A 25,159-nucleotide genomic window follows, 5' to 3' on the forward strand; every position below is an offset into this window, starting at 1 on the left:
TAATATTAATATACACTCAGTCTGAGTGAGTTTCATTTATTTTGAATCAGAAGGGTTTAATACAATCCCCAAACTAATTCTTTTTTTTTTATTGAAATGTTATTGGGTATATGTCACCCTGATTGACCTGGAAAGAAGGGCTGTGACAAAACACTTGTAGCAGGTGATGTCTGACTCAAAACAGTTTGCACACTCACTCACAGAAGATTTCCAACTGAGAGATTAGAGAACAGTTAATTTGGGGGACCAAGGTAATCATTAAAATTTTTTTAAAGTTTTTTTCAAGTTTTTTAAAAGTCATTTAAAAAGGTCTTGGAACTTGCAGACACAAAGGAAAAAAATAACAATCCAAATAGGTAAAAATGAATAAGTCTGATGACATCATGCTTAGGGAGACAATGAGGAAATGGGTACTCATTGGAGGGTGACTCGGTGACACCTGGTAGAGGTGGCCACCTGCCTGCTCTCCAGCAACTGTCTGCTGGGAAAACCCTTGCAGATGTTACAACAAGCATGTACAAAGATGTCTATTGTGGCACTGTTTTTAATAATGAAAAACACTTCATGTAATGAATGAATGAAACATATCACTCATATAAGTAATGAATGAAATATATTTCACATAATGAATGAAAAATGGAAGCATCTTAAATGCAGTTTGTTCTACTTTCCCGTATGCCTCTTTACAACTCTCAGGGACAGTTATCATCTCATTTAACAGATGAGGAAACTGAGTCACAGAGAGTTAGAGTACTTTGCCCAAGGAGAGTAAGTGGGGGAGCCAGGATTCGCTCCCCGGAGCCCTTACCCTTACTTAGATTATTTCTGTAACTTTCTTTTGAAGATGGCATAGAAATGTGGGGCAGGTGGAGCTAATGCTCTGCAGTCTTAGCCCGCAGGGGAGTCGTGCTTAGCTAGAATTTGGCAAGTCCTCAGTAACATTGAAGTGTGAGCTCCTCACAAAATATGCAGGTGCTGGGGGCCAAGCAACCAGAAACTGGGAAATTTCCAGGAGCCAGCCATCAAGACAAGGCAGACTGGTGTCCATGCAGCAACACCAAGTCCAACAATAGAGATTTGAAAATTAGTGACTCCGGGTTGAGTCAGGTGTTTCTGCATACTGTTCGAGTGGGGCAGAGTCAACCTACTGTGGACTAGTAGATAAGCCACTTTAGGGAAGAGCAGTAAGTGGTGGGACTGAGACATTTGGAGCTGGAGATAAGGCCGATCTGCCTTAAAGCAGCGGCAGACTGAGCGGGCACTTGAAGGTCCAGAAGTGGGAACAGCAGAGGTGGGACAGCTCCTCAGGGCGGGGTGTCCTGTGGGTGACGACTGCCCAGCAGTGAGTCTTAGAAGGAAATGACTAGGAAATTTCCTTTGAAAATGCATTCCCTCACAGAGAAGAGGCTCTCCGTATCTAACCTAAATAGGTCTCCAAAATTGAGCTGCATGCTTTTAATTACATTGCTAAGATAATAAAGAGAAGACTCCCCGGCGGACGTCCATGCCTCCTATGAGGACACTTGATTTTATTTCCTACTTAAAAGGCTGGTAATAAATCACTTTCCAGCTGAGTACAGTTCAACGCTGAAGCACTTAGCTTATCTGACCTTCACGTTCATTATTTTTATTACACCAGCGGGAACTTCACTGTTCTTCTCTTCCCCGCGAAGCCACATGGTCCCAAGCAGACCCAGTTTTCTCAGAGTGCCTAAGGGGGAGCTCTGTAAACGCCGCCTGGCTGGAAAGTGTTCTCAAGAGTGCTAATCCAACCCAAGTTTCCATCAGATCAGTAGGTTTAAGGGGCCCGTCTGTGTATGAGTGTTTTGAGATGTCATTAAAATTCTTACAAAAACTGAAAGTGAAATGAGGAAGGCTGATTGAGCAATCGAATAGAAGGGCGAATGCCAGGAAGACCTAGCATACAGTAGGGCAGAGATGCAGCGGGGCAGAGAGAAGAAAATTCAGGAGAACTCTCCTGAGGGCGACAGCCAAGCTGGGCGATGTAGTCAATGTAGGACATCAACAAACACAGATAACAGGAAATGATCCATTCCCTGTGGTCACTTATTCTAAAGGCCCGAACCTTCAAAGTTCAAGGAGTGAAATGGATGACTCCACACAAGGGGAGCAGTCACGCCTTTCTTCTTGCCTTAAGAGAAGAGAAGAAATGAAACTGAAGGAGACTGTCTCCATCCTCCCCCAGAAGGAAAGCCCCTCTGTCCGACTCTCCAAAGATGGAAAGCTGCTGGCCGTGACCCTGCTGCTTGCCCTGCTGTCCTGCTGCCTCACGGTGGTGTCTTTCTGCCGGGTGGCCACCCTGCAAGCGGAGCTGGGGAGCCTCCGGGCGGAACTGCAGGAGCACCAAGCTGAGCAGCTGCAGGGCCCTCGCCAGGCGGGAGCGGCGGCCCGCGGGCCAGCTGTGTGGCGGGCGCCAGCTGCCACCTCCGCGCTGAAAGTGAGTTCGCGCAGCTGAAGCTCAGGCACGAGCCTTCCCGCACTGCTGGCTCCCCCACCTCAGATGTCTTTGCCATAACTTGGGGTTTTTCTTTTCTTAGGGGATCTTTGCACCACCAGCTGTAGGAGAAGGCAACTCCAGTCAAAGAAGCAGGAATAAGCGTGCTGCTCAGGACTCAGAAGAAGCAGGTACGTTTCGGGGCAGAGAAGCATTTAGGACTCAGGGATCCCAGCGTTCCCAGGTGTGGAGGATGGCATCTGGTATGGGAGCGCTGGAGCTGCACGTAACCTAGAGACTCTGGAATTTGCCAGCTCAGCCAGACGTGGCTTTATGGCAAAGCCCGCACCCTGACAGATTTAACAGGCTGCACAGCAGTTTTGTCCTCCAACAAGCAGATTTTGTGGGTGGGAATTTTTGTCTGTGCTATGTGTTAAGCATAGAGGAGGAAAAAGGGGGCAAATATTTTTTTCTCAAATAGATAGCTCACCCCTATGTCAGAAGCATTGTCCATCACTCCAGATAAAAAGCACGACATGTCAAGTGTAGAACTGGATTTTGTCTACCTGGGTCATAGAAGTCAGCCAGAGACTATCATTTCCTTCTGTGTATGCTGTGAAACCAAGACTGTAGCAGGAGCACGTGTGTGTTTGTGCTTTATTTTGTTTAAATACAGCTTATTATATACACACACATGTTAATTTTAAAGCTTTTCTTTAATATATTCTTTTTGAGGAGATCTGCACAATTATAATCTTCTCGTAATACTTCTTTAGTGATTTCTGCCTTTCTTCTTGTTCCACTTGTCCCGCAGAATCTTACAGATTCCTGAAACCTCAGATTTGGTGGGGCCTCCCCAAATGCTCAGTTCTAGTCCCCTCATTTCACAGATGAAAAAGGGCATTTGCACTGCATTTACTAATATCACAATTTAACGAATCCTTGGTATCATTTCCCTTTTGCATTGAAAGAACATGTCTGAGCACCTAGAATGTGCCAGGCAGGCGTGTACTAGGATAGGTGTTGTCACACCTGCTGTTTCCTTGACTTCACAATGAGCATGAGGAAAGCAGAACGCGTGTGATCGTGTATATCTGTGCTTCTGAAGAGAAGCCGGGAGAGCCAGAGCCAGGGGTTCTTCCATTCCACACACGCAGTAGATACTCCGACTGTAAGCTTATTTTTCACTAACTGCTTTATTCATGAAAAAAATTGTTCCTTATTTTATAAAACCATAGATTTTTAACCTATTTTTTTACATCCTTATGCCAACTATCGGACACAGTTGGGTTTGAACATTTTTAAACTAGGAAACATTCATGTTTTTACTATACTTTAACACATCAATTATTTTCATATTTTGCATTTTATCATCTCTATTTTCTACATAATTGAAAAATACATCATATATACTATGGCATATTTTTGTGTTCACTTATTATTATACAATAAGCATTTTCCCTATTTCTAAGTAACTCTCACACATCTGTATTAATTTTCATATGTTTATTTAACATGATCATTTCCTTTTTTTTGTTATAATGGAACGTATCAAAATTTTTGTGCAGCTCTCTTATTTCTCAGGAATGATATGTTCAACATAAATTCCATAGACGCAACGTCTGAGCTGAAGGGGATGAATAGCCTTGTCCCTCTTGCTACCTGTTGCCGTATTGCTTTCAAAATGAGTTCTAAACGTGTGCGGTTAGAAATGGAGTGTACAAGTTCTCCACATTCCTGCAGCATTTTATCTCTTAAAATTTATTTTGGCTGCTTTTGTAGTTGTAAAGCAGTATCTCAAATTAAATTTATTGCTTGTTTACAAATAAGAATTTACTTCTTTCTGCATATTTTGATACTACTAATTTTATCTTCTGCTAATTTTTATTTATAACTTCCCTTATTTGCCTGTCCTAAGTTTTTATAATTTTGAATAAACTCTATATGACATATTAATGTTTATCAGAATTTTGATGTAAATATTTTCACAATATTTTGCTGTTTTTAATACTTGTACAGAGATTTTGCATCTGTGTATTTTGATGTGATAAGCTTTTCCTTTAGACTTTCCCTAATACATCAAAGCTAAAAACCTGTTTGTTCATAATCTCTTAAATAGTCAATTCTATTTTCTGCTTTGACTTTTTTTATAATTGAGTGTTTTAGTTCAGTATTTAACCCATTCATCCTTCTGACGTTTTCTTTGGCAGCTCCTGTCATACCAGCTTCAGCTTCCCCTTTCTTCTTCTATTTTTTCCTTGCAAAATGCTGCTAAATATCTCAACCAAGCTTCTTAGATGGTTATTTTCCCCTCGTTTGTGTTGGAACTTTGCTGTCCTCAGTTCCTCATAGGTAGTTGAGTCTGTTACGAGCCTTTCTGTAGGATAATGAGCTTCTAGGTCTAGTGTGGTCAGGATGCCCCAATCTTCTGGAACCTTCTTTGCTCGTATTCCCCTCCCTCTAAATATTAGTTTTAATAATAAATCTTAACTTTACTATTCCAAAGAGGATATAGGCTTATTACAGCATGTTTAAGAAGAAAAGAATTGAGCAAGAAATCAATAACTTTCTAAGTCCCACTTCCCCAAAATATCCTCTATTAATATTTTTAAATTCCCTTCCATGTGCATATTTTTACAAATTTGTATTTTTGTGGCATCCAAAAATTGAATAGTAATAAAACATTTTCCCCGAATAACTTTCAATATTTAGAGAGTTTGGAGAATAACAAAAACATCTAACCAAGTGAATCAAAATTTACCCAGTGTCCACAACCTAGACATCATCACTGTTGTCATTATCATGGTTTGCCTCAGATTTTTATAAAGATTTAATATAATATACAGTTAGGAACTGCATAATGACATTTCAGTCAGTGACAGACTGCAAATATGACGGTGACCCCATAAGATTAGTAGCATATAGCCAAGGTGTATAGTAGGCTATACCATCTAGGTTTGTGTAAGTAGATTCTATGATGTTTACACAATGAGTAAATTGCTCAAGGACCCATTTCTCAGAACATATCCCCGCCATTAAGCAACACATGACTGTATATATAGTATATATGTATGCAGGTATATAGTATATAGATATATAACATATATATATTACATAGTACATACATATCTCTACATCTCTCTCCATGTGTGCTCATAGCATTCATAGATCTAAGAGGAAGGTTTGAAGACAAGATCCTATTCGTTGTCAATGAAATTGGCTGGAATGTTGTTTTAGACACTGTCCTTTCGTGCAGGGAAAAGGTGTTTTGTTTAGCACTGCTACAAAATTAGTGGACATATATACCAGGTTGTTTGGAACTCTAGGATTTTTTTCTCTGTTGGATAGCGTCATTTTTTGGAACTGAGAAAGTTTTATGCAGTTTGAATCTATGCAGGTTTCTTTGTTTTTCTTTCCATTCTAGTTGGTCTCGTTTATTTTAAGTAAGACTCAAAAACCTTAGGTCGCCCCTTTTACTTTCAACGTGTTCATTTATGTTCTTATTTATTAATTTTCTATATACATTTTATAACCATTAACATGTTTGTTGGAATTTTATAAAAACTGTAACTCTGAAGAAGAAAATGAATTTTCCCACTGTTTAGTTTGTATATTCAAGAATGTTTAATATCTCTCTATTAAATATCAAATTTTAAATTTCCCAATAAGACATAATTTTCCTTATATGAGTTTACTATTCTTTCATAATTAGTTTAAAAATATAAGGTTTCACTATTACTTTGTAATTAATTTAAAAATGTTTTGTTGCCTTTTTGGAGTCTAAGCATTTTCAAGTAGCCTGTTAAACTGTTAAAAATATACCAAGCTTTCAATAAATAGCATTTGATCCCATGCTTGCTTTTAAACCACATGAACACACTTAGTGGATGTGTACTTAACAGACTTGTATTATTTTAGATTTTTTGTAGAATACTCTCCTTTCTACATATGCTCTTCAACGTCAGTGTACCATCATTTTATAACTAGGTCAAAAAAGTTCGTAGCTAAATATTGCTAAATAACACACAAGAATGTTACCCAAATTATTTTCCTATAAACCCAGCCCAAATTTCCTCAGGCACTTTAATTTTATTGTGTGTTAATTTTATTGTGTTTATCAATGTGTAGCTAAATTCTAGTGTGTTGGTCTCGAAAGCCTGACTTCTGCAGCCCACAGCAAGCCTAGAGTTGCATCCGTATTTGGTACCTACTGCGTGTCACCTAAGAAGTTTGTTGTCTTTTCGTCTGTGTATGTTCTGTCTGTCCAACCAAATGGTAGAGACGTCTGTGGTCTGGGTCCTATTTCTTCCACATGACACCCGCACACAGTAGGTATTCTTTGAATGTTTGTTGATCAATTTGGGGCTCAATAAGAAGTAAAGTAGAATGATTTGGAAATGATTTGGCATCATTTGGAGGGGGATTTTTCCGTATTTCTTCATTTGTCAGGTTTTTATCAGAGGACATCTTGTGAAATTTTTTAACTTGACATTTAAAACAACCGGTTAACCAAAGAATGAGCCTGATTGTGAGGCTAGAGTCTGGGGGAAGAGTTTGGGAACCCTTGCCTCAAACTCTCTTAGTGCACCTGGTAAAGGCACAATTTGGGCTCACTGAAAAGTCATAGAGAAAATGCCATATTCATTGACTTCTTTAACTATACTTTCATAGATTTCCGGTTTTACTTAATTTTTAAAATTTTAATTGTATTATTTACGTACGGAAAAGGGCACATATCTTGAGGGTTCAGTTTGGTGAATAGTCACAAACTGAACAGCAGTGGATGAAGAGACGGACATCACCATCCACCCACACACTCCCCTGGTACTTCCTCCTGCCCTCCCAAGAGCAGATGCTGCTTTTACCTAATTTTAAAATATGGTACTTTGGCTCCAGTTTTATTTTTCTTAATTATGTTGTGTTTCAAATGAATGTCTTATTAAGTTTCATGAGTTTCATAATATAATTTCTGATTATAGTGTAACAAACAGAAATGTGGGGAAATCCAGGATCAAAGGATTGCCAAATCATTCATGTTAGACAAAAATTCACTTTTAAGCCCATAAGTGCATTTGGAGATATTCTCAATTAAAAAAACAACTAAAATGGGATGGCTCTGAAAATATTATGTATTAAAATGTTTTTACAAATGGAATCATGATGACCCATGTTTTGGACCTTCAACTAACTATAATTCTATTCATTTTAAGAACCTAAAGATAAGCATCTTTAGAGTCTATCGAGAGAGTGAAGACTTTCAAATCATTCCCTACTGAACTAAGACAGTTCTTAATAAAATCTGGTGAACTTTTTCTTCTGTGTTATGTAATAGGGAATTTAGAGGTTATTAGAAATCCATGTGTTTCAGATTATAGAAAGCCAAAAAATAGTTTTTTATTGATAATGTTTATTACACTTGTCTCAATTGTAGTAATGAACTAGTGGTGAAAACATGAACAATTCAAGATATATGAAAATAAGAGCAGAAAACACACATTGTATTAAACATTCTTTTCCGTCAGGGTTTTGAATATAGTGTGCCTAAACTAACACCATTGTAACTTAGGTATTTATCTAGGGTAAACATTTTTAATTGTTAAAAGTAAAAATATCAGTAGTATTTTTGAGTCTTTTTTATTGAAATTCATAGTCGTTCTCCTTTGCAAGAAAAGTTGGGATGTCTGAGGGGTCTGAAACATTGTCTTCGTTTCATTGAGATTTCTGGCTCAGCTGTAACATATAAGGCTGTAAAATGAGTGTTGAAAGCATGCAGTGTAGAAGTCAACCATCCAATTTATAGCAAAATTAGGCTAACTGGAGCTTCTTACCCAGTCAGGGCGTGTTTCTTCCTAGAACAGAAACAGCTGGCAGTTGTCATGGTGATCTTTGACCAGAATCTTCCTTGAGTGTTATTTTTCTTTTCCCCTTCTTCAGTAATGAGAGATTCTTTTATCGGTGTTGCAAGAGCTGGATTCAGTTCAATTTCCAAAAAAGTATTTTAAATGAACATAGTGACCTGACATCCAAATCTTTGAGCACTGTTCTTGTCAAGTTTGAAGTTTTGGGAAATTTAAGAGCCAGGAAACAAGTCAATCACTGCAGCCGAAAGTGATATAATGTGTCTTCCACAGATTCCACAAACCTGCTATGTTCCAAGCACTGCTGTAGGTTTTGGGTCTTGATGAAAAAACAAAACAGATAAAAATTTCCTGCCCATCTGAGACTACATTACAGTGACTTGGGAAGACACAGAAAATAATCTCAAAACAAATTAATGAGTAAATTACAATACTAGAAGATGGTAAATATATTGAAAAGGTGAAAAATTTAGGGCAGATTTAAGAGAGTCAGCAGTGTGAAGGATGAGGAAGGGGGAAGAGGATGTATTTCTGTTTTAAACAGAGAGTCTTTCTATCTTCTCCTTGAATGCTCAATAATTCTTTATCCTTTCTACTTAAAGGAACATATGTTGCAGGGGGCCTGCCCCATGGCCTAGTGGTTGAGTTCAGTGTGCTCCACTTCAGTGGCCCAGATATGATTCCCAGGTGCAGACCTACACTGCTCATGGGCGGCCATGCTGTGGTGGAAACCTACATACAAAATAGAGGAAAATTGGCACAGATGTTAGCTCAGGGCAAATCTTCCTCAAGCAAAAAGAGGAAGATGGTGACAGATGTTAGCTCAGGACAAATCTTCCTTAGCAAAAAGAAAATATGTATATGTTATATATATTTTATATATGTGTGTATATATATGTATATATATATATATATATATATATATATATTGCAGGCATGGCTAGGTATTTTAAAAATAAATTCACAATATTGAGGGATGTGTTCTCATTAACAGTTCTGTAGGCATGGACAATATTCATTTTAATGTTTAGATATGCTTTTTATAGGTCAAGCCCTACTTAAAAGAGCTACATTGGGCAGCTGTACTTTTGTTGTGGTGGGATTTTCTTTTAAATGGTGTTCTCATTTCTGAAGAATTAGAGAAGAAACAGATTTTTCTCAAAATAGAGGAAGCACCCAATGTGCAAAGCTCTGAGGTTGCCACTCCAGAGTATACAGAAAAAGGGAGGCATAAATGAAGTTATTTGGTATGTTCCATCTGCAAGATCTAAGTTTGAGAACTAAAGTTTGAATTCACTATCCATTGACTATAAGTTCTGAGTTTTTTCAACCATGCAAGTTGTAGATTCCTAGTGTTCAAGTAAAACACCACACCTGAGAAAAATTATTGGGTCCTGGAGAGGTCCAGATTGTCATTAATATCTTTACCAATGAGAAGGACATCTAAGTATAATAATCACAGTATGTTAGCCGTGGAGATCACAGACTGAAATATTGTCTAGACCATGGTAGAGAAGAGCTGAGTTGAGTTTTGAAGGTTGAACAGAATTGGGTAAGAGAAGAGTGTATCCCAGGTTATGGGAAATAGGAAACATGCAAGAAGAGGCCTTCTTGTGGTAGGAGGAAGAGGCAAAACACGTGCCAACACCTTACATTATCCCTTTGCTCTTCTAAACTTTCGGATTTTTGCAAGTGTTGATTGATTGAAGTGTTTTTACAAGTTCAGGCTTTCCTCTCCTCCTCGTATGGCTAGACCAAGGTAGACAGGGGGAACTGGAAATAACTGCTCTGATAGCTCCTGACACTTGTTGTGAAGTCACACTGCAGCTCATCCTTTATCTTTTCTGTCTGCTACTCTAGAGATTCTGGGAAATAGTAAGAAATTTTAGAGAAATGATACACAACCACTTACCTTTAAAAATAACGTGCTACAGTTCTATGTATGAAAATTCAAAACCTTATTGTTGAGGATTATTTGTTATGTAAAATGTTTTCCATATAACCATGGACCCAAAGATTTATTATTAGAGGGTCCAGATATCATGTAAAAATTTTTTTAATGCAACCTAGTTTCCCTAAGCATTAATTGAACTTTATTTAACATATGTTATAAAGTTGGATGTAAGGATGGAGTTGTTAAGAATTACTTGGAAAAGTTGGATGTTGTTATGAGGACTGTTTTTTTTTCAATTGTTCCATAGATATTCTTTTTTAGTCAGCTGTAAAACAGACACTTTGCAAATTTGTGAATGATGGTCCTTAATATCAAATTACTCACAGTCCAGGGAGAAAGACAGTTATAGAAACAATTAGTATGTATAGTTGAATGAATGTCAATAGATATATGTACAAAGTGTAGCGGAATCAAATATTTAGCTAGAAGGATCAGGGAAAGAGTTGATATTTGATCTGAGCCCTGAAGGATGAATGGGGTTTCACCAGATGGAAAGGTGAGCAATATTTAGCCAGATGGAACGGCAGATACACAGTCATGGAAGCTTGAAGATGACCTCCTGTTCTGAGAAGATGTGTTCAAGTACAACTGGGGGTGGGAGAGTAGAGTTCATGAGGCTGTGAAGGTAGCCTTTGGTCTTGTGTGCAAGAGAAACCCTTTGAAGGAATTTTAAATGTTACAAGGACGAGATAAAATTGGGGTATAGGAAGATAATCCTGGAGGAAATGCAAGTGCTGGACTAGGATTTGTAGAAAAGAGAAGAGGCATAACTTGGAAAGCTAATGTAATTGTCCAGAACGGTTAGAGTAAAGATCTGAACTTAGGCTACCATGCTACTCATGTTATCATTTTTTATCATTGTCCTGCTCTTCCCGTCAGCCATACTTACTGAGTCTCTCCAACATCCGCCTTTGTATATTCACACGACTGTTAATTTTGCCTGGAATGTTTTTGTCCCCTTCTTCCTTCTGACTTTAGTTCAAGTGTCATCATTCAGAAAAGGGTTCCTGATTGGAGCCAATGTCTGGGCCCTGTCTCTCTCTCACACTTGCAACCTTAATTCTGTTTTTTGTGATATTGATTCATAGCTCTTCCTCCCACTAGATTGTAAGCTCCATGGGGGTAGGGATTGTGTCTCCTTTTTCTGCTATCCCCAGAACAACATATGACATAAGTTTAGTGCTCAGTAAAATTGTTGAATGAGATGAATGACAGATTAAATCTAAATTGAATAAAAGTTAAAGATTCAAAGCATTAGAACTTGATTATCAGTTGGATTTCAAGATTGAGGAGGAAGGAGTCAGGCATGTTTATAAAGTTTCCAGCTTGGGGACCTCAAATGATAGTTGTGTATCCACTAAGAGAGAAAATAGAGCGGTAAGAGGTGAGTGTGTGGGAGGAAGATGAAGACAGATCTGGTGCGTGTAGAGTTTGGGGGTCCCCATGGGATCTAGATAGAAATGTCCAAGGGGAAGCTGAAGATGGAATAGCCGATTGTACAATTGGTAGCTTTCTCCAGACATTCAGATGTATTTCTATTTTTGGTTTTACCTTCCTTGACTTCAGGCATGTTTACATGCTGTGTCATGAAGCTAATGTTCTTCACTGGTAAGTTACTGATATCCAGTGCCTTCTGATATACATCGTTAACAAGGAGAAATATTTTAAAATAATGCAAAGAAGTCATGGCAAAAGAAAACACATATCCTGTGCAAATGATGACTCAACTATAAAATTGTTCATTTTAAATTAACATATTTGATCAATTGTAAAATGAAACGTTAGATGAAGATGGTGGTTTTTTGTTTTTTGGGTTTGTTTTACTCAGTGCTTATGAAGCTATGTAAAGGGCCACCATTTTACATCTCCTACATTATTTTAAACAAAGAAAATAATTACACTATGTGTTGGACGTGACAATGTCCAATTAATGCCTAAGACTCTTTCTCTACGCATACACACATACAAATACAAAATCTTCAATTCAAATGTTTTTCTTTACTCTTATCAGCAATAGTTATTTATATTTTATTTTATCAACTCCTATTCAAGCCCTTCAAATAACCAGCACTGCTTTCTCACTTTCTCAAGGCCATTATAGTGCTACCATCTTTCTGAATTCCCCCCAGTGGAAAACTTTTTATTATTAGTTTTTAATTCTCCTTCAAACACATATACTCATTGGTCACAAACTTTAAAATTTTTCTTCTCTATTTATCTTGGATGCTCCATTTATATAATTGCATTTGAGACCAAATCGTCTTCTTACTATGTTTATGACCAGTCAACAGCTGAACCTTTGCTTTCATTCTCCCTTGGTGACAACTCATTCTACCGGCAGACACATCTATGATCTTTCTCAGGCACAACATATATCAGGCAGACCCCTCTCAAGATTAAGAATTCCTAATTTATTCTATTTTCTGGTAGGTCAAAGACATAGTTCTCAGTCTAGCTCGCTATAAATTCTTTTAAAACTCTCTTGACTCCTACTGGTTTTGTAAGAAACCACCCAAGGCAAACTGCTTATCACTGATCAAATAAAACTTTATGATCCAGTTTTCAACCCCTAAGTTCTTGTATTTCCATTTCAGTAGAAATGTTTATCCCCAAATCATGCTTGCTTCCATCTCTTCATAAATCTATGTCCAACATTAAGTCAATATTTAGATCTTTAAGAGATTTCTCCTAATTAAACTTTTCAGCCACTGATTATTTATTCAAAAATAGTTCAAGAAAACTCAAACTCCTACATTTGTCATGACCTCCACATCCTGAATGATAAGGTATGTGAAGTGGAAGAGAGGCATCACCTTCAGAGTCCTCATTCTTTAAAAACATGTGGTGCAATAAGTACAATGACAGAAGAAAGAAGAGAGAAAGGAAAATGCAGGAAGGACATCTCATCCAGACTAAAGAGCTTGCAAGAAGCTTCTTGGATGAGATGAGTGAGAAAAACTGAAGAATTAGCAGGTGTATGTCATATGGAGAAGACAAATGTGATGGGAAAAACGGTGTGCTATGTTTCCCTTGGGAGCCATGCATAATCTGCAATAATTGCATTTTTATGGTAGTTTTTGTGAGATTTAGCTTTGTTGAAATAATGTATTGTAAGCCAGATTCCAATCTGAAAGGGTTTAGTTCCAGTACAGAAAATAATACAATAGATATAAGCAATCATGTAAACTTTCAAATCTCTTTTCCTGATTAAATGGTATTTGAATACTACACTTAAAACAGTGTCTTTCAAACTCAAAGTGTTTTCCATGTGGAAAATATTTGAATTCTGTTCTAATTGTGAAGTTGGTTGGATTTTATTATATCAAATATTGAGCAAGAGCAAATTATTTTTGTTCTAAAAGTTTTTAAGAATTGTCTTTTGTAAACTATTTGTCATCAGTATAATATTTTATTTTTTGAAATATTTCCCACAAAGTTTAATATTTTGAGTCAATTTTATTATGCTGTAAAAACATATTTAACAAGATTATCTGTGTTTCACATGTCATTTTGATATAGAATATATATATTTAGAAATATGTATCCCTCCGTCAGATGCAGAAAGGTTTTGATGTATGCTATTGACTCACTTACTTAAAAAGATAAACTATTCTCAAAGTCTTGTATAATTCCCTTCAGTTGTCTTAGAGGGAAAGATGTGTGAAAGAATTTTGAAAACTGAACACAATCAATTAATATTGCAATTATTATCACTATTGTGTTTCGTACATTAGACTGTGCATTTTCCAAGCCCTTGGGTTGGATATCTATGCTTTTGGGAGATATTAAAAATCAATATTGTGCAATTTTGGCCCACTTTTTGTGAGCAATAATCTGTAGTCCAAGATCCTATCTATTCTGAATTGCAAAGAGAGTTCTAAAAGACGGAACTGGAGATAAGTGGATAATAGATATCAAATTTCCTAAAAAGGAATAGTTGAAACGTGAAGAGGTAAATAACACTGATAAAGTTGGTGGACCTGTGCAGTATCTGATGGGGCCAGGATGGAAAGTCCTGTCCTTATTCCCAACAAAACTCCTTGAGAAGCCCAGTGGCTTTCTCTAGAATAAGGAAAATTAATGAGTAGCACTATCTCCAGTGAGTATAATACAAATACTCTTAATGAACTGTCATTTTAATATCCCATTTTATTTTCTGACGAGTGTTTCTTGAAATAAACTTTTCTCTCCAAACATTTTCTCTTTTTTTAAAGATTGGCCCTGAGCTAACATCAGTTGCCAATCTTCTTTTTTTTTCCTTCTCCCCAAAGCCCCCCAGTACCTAGTTGTATATTCTAGTTGTAGGTCCTTCTGATGGTGGCATGTGGGACGACGCCACCTCTGGGTAGCCTGGTGAGCAGTGCCACGTCCGCGACCAGGCTCCAAACCGGCGAAACCCTGGGCCTCCGAAGTGGATAATGTGAACTTAACCACTCGGCCGTGGGGCCGGCCCCCCTGTATTTTTTTCTAAAAGTTAGATTCCTGCTACCACGTGATGGAATAGACCACTGTTTTTCAACATGTCGGTTGTGGCCATGTTTTAGTTGGGCTGCGGAGATGAAAACACAGGCACTTTCATATCAGCTCAGTGGCGTCCAGGCACCACTTGGATAAACCTCCTTCTGTCTAAGTAGAATATGTGAGTCTTCCAGGTTTAAATGCATTTGGGGGAACAGTCAGGGAAATTGTTAATTGAAGTAGGAAGTTCTGATTCTGGTATTTCTTTGGTCTCTTTATCAGCTTCATTTGGTCTTCAAGCTCTCACAGTGTCCTTTTATTATTCGGTACTATTAAGACAATAATGCCAGCACTGCTGTTAATAATAACCACCAAGATCGATTTCGCACTTAGTGTGTAGCAGTTATAGTACCAAATGTTTCGTACGCATTATCTCATTTAATCTTTGCAGTATACATGTACACGTATGACAAAGGAAAGATGGAAAATTTGGAAATATGACTTTGACTTTTAGCATCATCCTCTTCTTTTTCTGTGTAGAGGAAAGATTAGAGCTTTATATGCTCTGAAAGACCCTCACATCCCTCACAGAATTAATCATGGTGCCATATGAGTAGCAATTTCTTAAGAAGTATTTGTTGCAAAAATAGGAACGCATTTAAAATGGCTACGCTAGACGTTGGACCCTTCAGACTTTAGCTGGTTTGGATGTTTTGTTACTCTTTTCTTTCAAGCTGTCCTTATTCACAACTCTCCTGCTGTTCAGATGCTTTTTGCATATTTTCTGCGGCAGAGGCTCTGCATACTAACCACACTGATGAGTCACGTTTTCCCCGTGGTACAGATGCGGCTACCATTGTTTACAGATCAATAAAAGAGTCACAAAGTAGACCAAAATGTTCTGCTCCTATGGAAATGATCAGATTAACATAAATATGTGTTGGAAAAGTTTCATGGTTATAAAGGAATCGTAGTTTTTAACATTACATTTCCACTTTTAAATACCAAGGGAAATTTTTAACAGGTTTTCTCATGTGATCGCTCCCTTTAAGGGTCTGCTTTTTAGGCCTGTGCATTTGCACGGCTTCAGAATATCATGTAATTATTGCATCTCTTATTCCATGTTTTAAATATTAGAAATTTTTCAATTAATCAGCTGAAGCAGGAATTCTCTGCTGTGTCAAGCTCTTAAAATGTATACATTGAAAAGCATGTTTTTAAAGTATTACTTCAACTTGAATAAAATACTTGCTGGGTAATAAAAAACCTGAACTAGGAGCTGGCCCTGTGGCTGAGTGGTTAAGTTCTCGCGCTCCGCTTTTGCGGCCCAGAGTTTCGCTGGTTCGGATCCTGGGCGCGGACATGGCACCGCTTGTCAGGCCATGTTGAGGCAGCGTCCCACTGGGCTCACCTAGGGTTACATTTCCTATCTTTCAGATATGTACTTCTTTTCTTTCTTTTCTTGAAAATGGTGCACTTATTTTGTTTATTACTTGAAGGCATTCTGCTTTTTTTTAACAGGATAGTTCTTTATTCCCTTGAATATTTTATGGGAATATTCTGCCTGTAACATGTGATGTGAATTGCTGCTTCCCAGAAGCTTCACTGACTATGCAGTCTCAGGGAAATCTTCATATTATTTTGACAAGACATTGTATCTCTCTTTTTCTTTTCGTCCAAAATATTTTACCAAAATCCCTGATTTTGGCTCCAGAGTGAAATGGGCGTGGTTAAATTTTGGCCCTGTCACTTTCCGCCTCTGGGGATTGAACAAGTTGTTTACACTTTCAAAGACTTAGTTCCCAGTAAGTAATTTTTAGGATTTTTGTGAGATTGCTTTGATTTATATCTGCTCAATAAATGTTAGCAATTATTTTTATTTTCAGTTATGTTAGTAGAAATATATTTTCATTACTAATGAGTCACTATTTAGTGTTTGATTTTTTAAAACACAAAATTATTTGAGAATAATCTAATAGTTTAACTGGCTCATGTATTCAATAGACTTGAGAAATAAATGACAATGACTAAACTTGCTTTCTTTGCTGGCATAACGTTTTAAAGCAAGTTAGGTTGAACTACAAAGATGATATACCTACATATCTCAACAGCATATAGAGTTTTTCTGAAACATGAATTTCAAGTACATGTTCTATTTCCAGTGCAAGTTATGTTAAAAATCTGTGGGCAAATTTCCTAAAGTAGTTTTAAGAACAATATGTAGGCTAGGTAGAAAGTATAATTGATTCCACGTCACTGGAAGGATGGGTTTGTGGCTTTGTGTTCTCAGTCATCTTAGTTCCCTTACTATTTCTACTCAAGTAACTAAAATGATATATTTTTGCTTTTCAGTCACCCAAGACTGCTTGCAACTGATTGCAGACAGTGACACACCTACTATACGAAAAGGTAATAAAGTAGTCCCACTAATTTTTCCACTTAGAATTCAGTCCAGTCCAATTACTCGTCAGTTTTGAATCCAAAGACTGTATTCAAACTTCGTCTCAAATCCAACTCGCTGCCTCAAAACTTCTTATAATCAGATGTAAGATAATAAACAAATTTATTCAAATGATTGGGGAATAAATATTTAGGTTAATGTGATAATCTAACCAACAGAATTACCTTAAAGACACTAATACTTAGAAATTTTAAATAATTAACAGACAAAATCAACACTAAACCAGATTTAGTATTTTATTTTTTAGAAATCATTTTAACTTCCAAAATGACTCAAGATCATCTTCACAATATTAATTCTCCTATTATATTAGTTTGTAGAAATCACAAAAGGGTGAAGATAAAACTGAACATAACCATAAACATTTTATATTAATTAATTTTTTAATAAACATATATGTACCAATAAATAAATGTAACATTTTTATGATAAATCTCCAGTGTGAAATTATTGCTTTATATTTTGCATATTGCTTAAGTTTGGGCAGTGGGGCATAGCAGGGAATAAAATATTTACGGTTCCTCGCTTTCGTGGAGTTTACCTTCTGATGAGGGGGAAAGAAATGAACAAACAAGTAAAATCTAGAATGATAAAATTAAGTGCTGTGGATAAAATAAAGCAGGCAGGGGGCAAGGGGATGTTTGGGCTGTGAACCACAAAATGGAGTTCAGAAGCGTCTGGAGGTTAAGCTGGGGGCAGGAATGGGGAAACGAGAAGGAGTCCAGATAATAAATTTGGATTGGTGTTTTTAATGATTCCTGGGAATGCTATCTTGCATCTGTCTTTTCCTATGTGTCTTTAATTATCCTAATTGTAACAAAAATACTGAACTGTTTGAAATTTTATTGGTATTTATTGTTCTGCATTTTCCAAAGTCATATGGTTGCAACTTTTCATAGGCAGAAAACAGTTTCTAAGAGTTAAAAGAAAGCCAGAAGAAGACTCGAAGGACTAAAGATAAAATTGTAAAAATGTAACTTGGAAAAAGTTTGTTTTACACATTTGGCCAAAACCAAAATGCTGTAAATCACATAAAAAGATGCAGCTGCTACTCCGTTGGGAGTGTGAATTGCACAGAGCATTATGATCTTCCAGGCATGGTGGCTGCTCTCTATGGATCCAGAGGTGCTTATGTGAGTGATTTGCCCTTTGAACCCACAGGTTGTCCTAAGCCTGGAACAGTATGTAAATGCTAGTGTGCATGGACTTTTGGCAGTACCACCTTACTGCATCTCATAGGTTTTGGTATGTTGTGTTTCTGTTTTCATTTGTCTCGGGATATATTTTTGATTTATCTTTTGACTTCATTTTTTACCCATTGGTTGTTCAGAAGTGTGTTGTTTAATTTCCATATATTTGTGAATTTTCCAATTTCTCTTCTGTTATTGATTTCTGGTTTCATACCATTGTGGTTGGAAAAGATACTTGATATGATTTCAGTCTTCTTAAATTTTTTAAGACTTACTCTGTGCCCTAACATTTCATCTATCCTGGAGAATTTTCTTTGTGCACTTAAGAATGTATATTCTGCTATTGTAGGATGGAATATTCTGTATATATCTGTTAAGTCCATTTGGTCTGTAGTGTTCAAGTTTTCTATTTCCTCACTGATTTTCTTTTGGGTGATTTATCCACTGTTGAAAGTGAGGTATTGAATTCTCCTACTGTTACTGTATTGCTATCTATTTCTCCATTTACTTCTGTTCATATTTGTTTTATACATTTAGGGGCTCCAATGTTGAGTGCATATGCATTTATATTTTTTGTATCCTCTTGATGAATTGATCCATTTATTATCATATAATTACCTTCTTTGTCTCTTGTGGCAGTTTTTGACTTGAAGTCTATTTTGTCTGATAGAAGAATAGCCACTCTTCTTTTTGTTTGCCATCTGCATGGCATATGGTTTTCCAACCCTTTTTGGTCAGCCTATATGTGTCTTTGAAGCTAAAGTGAGTCTCTTGTAGGCATATGGATGAATTTTGTTTTTTTAAATCCATTCAGCCATTCTATGCCTTTAGATTGGGGAATTTAATCCATTTACATTTAAAGTAATTGTTAATAATGAGGACTTATTGTTTCCCTTTTGTTAATTGTTTTCTGGTTGATTTGTGGTTCCTTTGTTCCTTTCTTCCCCTCTTGGTGCTTGACGTCTTCCTTTGTGGCTTGATTATTTTTTGCAGTGATGCACTTTGATTCCTTTCTCTTTATATTTTGTGTATCTGCTACAGCTTTTTTATTTTGTTTGCCATGAGACTTACATAAAACAACTTAGTTATAGTAGTCTATTTTAAGCTTATAACAACTTAACTTTGATCTCATACAAAAACTACAGTTTTACTTCTCCTTCCCCCACATTTTGTTATTGATGTGACAATTTACATCTTTTTATATTTCATATCTGTTAATAAATTGTTGTAGTTATAATTCTTTTAATACTTTTGTTTTATAACTTTTATACTAGAGCTGAAAGTGATTTACAACTCATTACAGTCAGTTCTTTCAGATTGTTTACTGGAGATTCGTTGTCTTCCTTTGATTGTGTTGTTTTCTTCCTTCTTCATGTTCCCTGTAAATTTGCTTTGTTTGTGCATTTGAAAAGGTGGCTACCTCTCCTGGTCCTCATAGACTGATTTTACTGGGAGATGCTTTCACTGGCTAGCAGTGCTTGATGTTAGCCACTTGAAGGCCAGGGGCAAGGCCCTCTTTGCTTCCTTCCTTCCCTCCTGGAGGAAGAGCATCAGTTCCCTGCTTTTCCTCAGTTACGCAAAAAAAAAAAAAAAAAAAAAAAAAAATGCTGGCTATATGGAGGTGCTCTTCCCTTTTCTTTGTTTTTAACTATATCATGGGACCAAGCTCCTTTGGTTGTTCAGCACTCAGAATGAGACAAGACAGAAACCAGCTCCGGAGAAGGCACTCTGAGAGGCCCATGAGGCCAGGCACACACTCCAATCTCAGCATACCCTCATGGGAGAATCATGGGTTGAGGCAATTTTTTGATGCTGAACTAAGCCTATTTCAGAGGGGGACTGATGTAAGTAAATTGAAATTGCTCTTCTTAGCCATATACATGTGACTTCTCGGTTTGTGCTCCTCTGGGGTACTTCTACTTAGCTGGATTCTGAATTTCTCTTCAAGGTATTTTGGTGCCACTATTATTGTTAATGTTTCTGTGAAGGGATGATGTGTAAGGCTTCCTACTTTTCCATCTTGCTGACAACCCCATATTCAGAACATTGAATATGTCATCCCACTTCCTTTTGCCTACATGGTTTCAGATGGTAAATCAGCTGTTAATATTATTTAGCATTCCTTGTACTTGAGGAATTGCTTCTCTCTTGCTGCTCTCAATATTCTCTCTTTGTCTTTGTCTTTCAACTGCCTAATTATAATGTGTCTTGGTATGGATCTCTTTGAGTTTATACTTCTTTGAATTTTTTCAGCTTCTTGGATGTGTAAATTCATTCCTTTGTCAAAGTTGGGAAGAGTTTTGCCATTATTTCTTCAAATATTCTTTCTGTCCCTTTCTCTTCTCCTTCTGGGACTTGGATAGTGCGTATATTGTTACTGCACAAAGGTCACAATCTGCTTGCCATGAGACAAGATCCAATTGTCAAGAGGCAAGATGGTGGCAGAGAAAGGGCATTTTATTACAGCTTGCTTGCAAGGGGGAAGGTGGCTGACTAATGTCCAAAACGACCATCTTAAAGGAGGCACAGAATCTTGAAGCAATTATATAGGCCAGTGGCTTATAAGGGAGGAGGTTCGGAATGTTGACCTTCTGGTGTTACAGACTGGGAGTCACCACATCAGATCTTTTAGTTTTCATTGATGATGGCTGTCAGGAGGTCATCACATTCTCTTTTCTACAATATGGCTTCCCTTATGTCAAACTTGTGTTGAGCCAGTGTCAATGTTAGTCTGACTGATGGTGTCCTACAGGTCCCTTATGCTCCATTCACTTCCTTTCATTCCTTTTTCTTTCTGGTCCCCAGACTGGATAATTTCAATTGTCCTATCTTCACGTTTGCTGGTTCTGTCTTCTGCCTGCTCAATATTCTGTGTAACTTCTCTAGTGAATTTTTTATTTCAGTTCTTACTTTTCAGCTCCCCAAATTCTATTTGGTTTCTTTTTTTTTCCTTTTATTAAAAAATAATTTTTATCTCTTTACTGATAGTGTCTATTTGTTCATGCATAATTCTTCTTGTTTTCTTAAGTGCTTTGTCCATGGTTTCCTTTAACCCTTTAAGCATATTTAAAAGACATAAAATCTTTGTCTAGTAAGTCCAAGTCTGGGCTTCTTCAGGAATGGTTTCTGCCAACTTCTATTTTTTTTCTTGTGAATTGCCTGTAGTTTTCTGTTTGTTTGTGTGCTTTGTATTTTTCTTTGAAAATTGGGCAATTTTAATATTACAATGCGATAACTCTGGAAATCGTATTTTCTCTGAACCCTGGGGTTTGCTGTTGATCATTGATGTGGGCTGAAGTTGTCCATTTGTTTATTGAATTTTCCAAAATACTTTTGCACTGTATTCCTTGTTCTATGTGGTCACTGGAGTCTTTTTTCTGTTTTCTCTGCAGTCAGCCTGATGGAGATTTCTTTATCTCCAATTCAATCCTGACAGCTTTACTTAAATACCAGGAACAAAAACAAAATACTCTCTTTTCTTAGCAGATTGGCTCTGAGCTGGGGCACTCCTTTACCATTTAGCCAGCCTGCTAGTAACTCCACCTTAGACTTCCCCTCCTGCCTGTATAGAGAACAAAGATCCACTAGAAGTGTAGGCTTAAGGTTCTGTCAGCTCTTTTCTGAGCATGCATCTGGCTCTGACCATGCACATTACATTACAGATTCCTTGGTGTATTCCTTATTCCTTCAAGAATCTTCCCCCTAAGCTGCCTTCTTCTCAGGCTTTGTGTCAGCCTACTACCTGCCCCATCTGCTATCTGCCCAGGTGGCTACAGGTAGGTCTTTAACACTTTTGATTGACAGTCTGGGGAGCTGCTCCTATCTGAAGGGAACCTCCAGACAGGTCAAAATGTATAGCCACAATGTTTTGAGATCAAAGTGAGTATGGCCTTCCCTGGCACCAGAGAGGTGCCACCTGGAACTCAGGACACCATCTCTGTGGCTGCTGCCAAGCTGGAGAATGGGGGATATAAGTGAGGAAGCAGAAATACGATAATGCTTTTTTACTGAAATTGAACAGCATTTTTTTCCATTAAGCACTTCCTTGGTTGCAATAGGTTTTTTGTTAGGTTTCATACATCCAAAAAGTTAAATACTATAAATTTTTGCCAGCTTAATTGTTGCTTTAGTGAAGGGAGTTATTCTTTGAGCTTTGTACTCTGCCATTTTCCATGACATCACTCTGACATCTATAATTATGTCTTTGGATAATATCTATTGATTGTCTACTCTGGTCTATGATAAAATTAAAATGATTCCTCTTTATTTTCTCTATCCTTCCTGTCCTTCACCATTCATTTTTTGGATACTAATATTATATTTCTTGATGTTTACCTATGTACTTTTAAAATGTTTATATTACTTGATCTGTCAACTTTAAGTTATACCCTTTGAGCCCCAGCTATTAAAAATGAGGCAACTGATGAATTTCTATTGATATTTTTCCTCCTCTTCTTCCCTATAGTTGTTAGTTATATAGTTTCTACCTTTTCATGGCATAAAATTGTTTTATTCTTTTTCTGTTGAAGTGTTCCCTTCATGTGTTTTTCTCTTGGTTTTACAGATAAATATATTCAATATCCATTGCAAGTCCTTTTGCTGTGCTTTCTTCATTTGTATCTTACTTTACTGAATTCCATTCCCTGCTAGTTTACTTAAAATGGGCTCATGAGAATAATGCTCACCAAGTATTTGCATTGATAAAGCTTTTCTTTGTAATTTTTATACTTTAAGGATGGCTGGTATGAAATTCTCAGTTTACCCTTCCTTTACTTGAGTATCTTGTAGGATTTTCTCCACTGTCTTTTGTCTATATGCACTTTGAAGAAAACTAAGGTAAAAGGAATTTTTCTTCTCATAAGTAGCTTCACTTTCTTGTCTGATTACACAAAGAATTATTTATTTACCTTAAAATTCAATACTTATTTTACTGTTTATCTCAGGGTTGACTGTTGTGATGGGTAGAATAATATCCCCCCAAAGATGTCCACACCCTTATCCCTGAAACTTGTGAGTAACCTTACATGGCAAAAGGGACTTCGCAGATGTGATTAAGATAAAGAATTAGGGATGGAGCCTGCCCAGTGGCATAGTGGTTAAGTTTGTGCGCTCCACTTTGGTAGCCTGGGGTTCATGGTTTCTGATCCTGGGTGCAGACCTACACACCACTCATCAAGGCACACTGTGGAGGCATCTCACATACAAAATAGGGGAAGATTGGCACAGATGTTAGCTCAGCGACAATCTTCCTCAAGCAAAAAATGGAAGATTTGCAACAGATGTTAACTCAGGGCTAATCTTCCTCACACACACAAAAAGGATCAGGAATTGGAGGAGATTATCCTGAATTATCTGGATGTGCCCCGTGTAATCATAAAGGTTCTTATAAGAGGGAGTTATCAGAGACAGAGTCACAGAAGGCAATGCAGTGATGAAAGCAGAGTTCAGAATGATGTGATTGCTTCCTGGGAAGATGGAAGAGGTCAGGAGCCAAGGAAAGCAGGCAGACTATAGAAGCTGGAAAGGCAAGGGATGGATTTTCCAGCTTCCAGAAAGAGCACAGACTTGCCAATATCTTGATTTTTGCCCAGTGAGCCTTCTGATGTTTAGAATTGTGAGATGATAGATGTGTGTTCTTTTAAGCTACTAAGTTTGTGGTAATTTGTTATAGCAGCAATAAGAAACTAATGAAACTATGCTGAGTCCACTTTCCCTGGCAAATGATGTGATTTTCAGTCTGTAGTGGCTCTAAGTGGTTGTTCTGCTTGGCTTTTGTTGTTTGTTTTGTCTTCCAGGGTTCTGATTGTTTATATGCTGGTAATGCTTCATCTGTCTTCTGTATTCTACAGTTCTACATTTTTTCTCAAATTCTTAACTCTGTCTTTATCTCCATTTCATTTTGTTTTGTGCCAGAACTATTTTCCCTTCTGAAACTTTTACTTTTATTTTCATTTAAATGAGTTTTCTTTTTTTTCCTCCTGGTTTCCCAAATTCTTTTAGCTGACATTGAAATTTCCTGGACTGTCTGTTTGTAGGAGGTTTCTGTGTGTATGTGGGTTCTTCACCTTTAGGGAGCTGAGTTTTTCTGTGGGGCTTGCCGCTGCCAGGCCTCCTCAGCATTTTCTTTGCTTCTTCTCTTCACTTCTACACTCAGTGTCTGTGTGGCCTCAGTGGCTTTTGGCAGCCCTGGCAGTTATTTCGGAGAACATGCATCTGTCTGTTTCTTTCATATGACTTATGGGAGGTGAAGAAAGAGAGATGTAATTTCCATAATCGTGTTGCTAGAGGAAGTCTCTTGTTTGTTTCTACTTTTCAACATAATTATTTCGTAAAGGCAACGATGAGATTTACTTTTAATCTCACAATAGAATTTGACACTGATGACTCTTTTCTTTTTGAAACACATGCTCCCCTTGGTTTGTTTCTCTAACCGTGTTCCTACCTTTTTGGCCACTCCTTTTTAAACTTCTTTGCAAATTACTCTTCAATTTATCTCCTCAATATTGATGGTCTTCAGAGCCGCATTCTCTTGATTCTTTATGTCTTTGGTGTTCTTAAATACTCCTATGTTGTCATTTAGTCTATGTGCGGATGACTTAGATATAGATCTTTAGCCCAAACCTGAGCTCAAAACCTATATAGACCTCTGTCTATTTACTTCTCTATCTCAATATTTTCGTGGCATCTCAGCCTGAACTCTAGAACTTTACCCCAAGTCTGTTCTTCCTCTAGGTTCTCTGTTTCAGTAAGTGGATGATGACCGCATCTTCAGTTGTTTAATCT

At 37.3% G+C, this 25,159-nt stretch overlaps 1 protein-coding gene across 1 annotated transcript in view; it reads left to right on the plus strand.

Annotated features, from left to right (window-relative positions):
* The first annotated feature begins 1,709 nt into the window (after positions 1 to 1,709).
* Positions 1,710 to 25,159, plus strand: part of TNFSF13B (TNF superfamily member 13b) — a 32,562-nt gene continuing 9,112 nt past the window's right edge. The window contains exons 1-3 of the mRNA XM_014852142.3: positions 1,710 to 2,458; positions 2,559 to 2,646; positions 17,078 to 17,134. Coding sequence (XP_014707628.3) covers positions 2,108 to 2,458; positions 2,559 to 2,646; positions 17,078 to 17,134 — 496 coding nt within the window. The 5' untranslated portion in view covers positions 1,710 to 2,107. The remainder of the gene's footprint in view (positions 2,459 to 2,558; positions 2,647 to 17,077; positions 17,135 to 25,159) is intronic.

The sequence above is a fragment of the Equus asinus genome, chromosome 11 (assembly GCF_041296235.1).
Source record: "Equus asinus isolate D_3611 breed Donkey chromosome 11, EquAss-T2T_v2, whole genome shotgun sequence".
NCBI classification, from domain to species: Eukaryota; Metazoa; Chordata; class Mammalia; order Perissodactyla; family Equidae; genus Equus; species Equus asinus.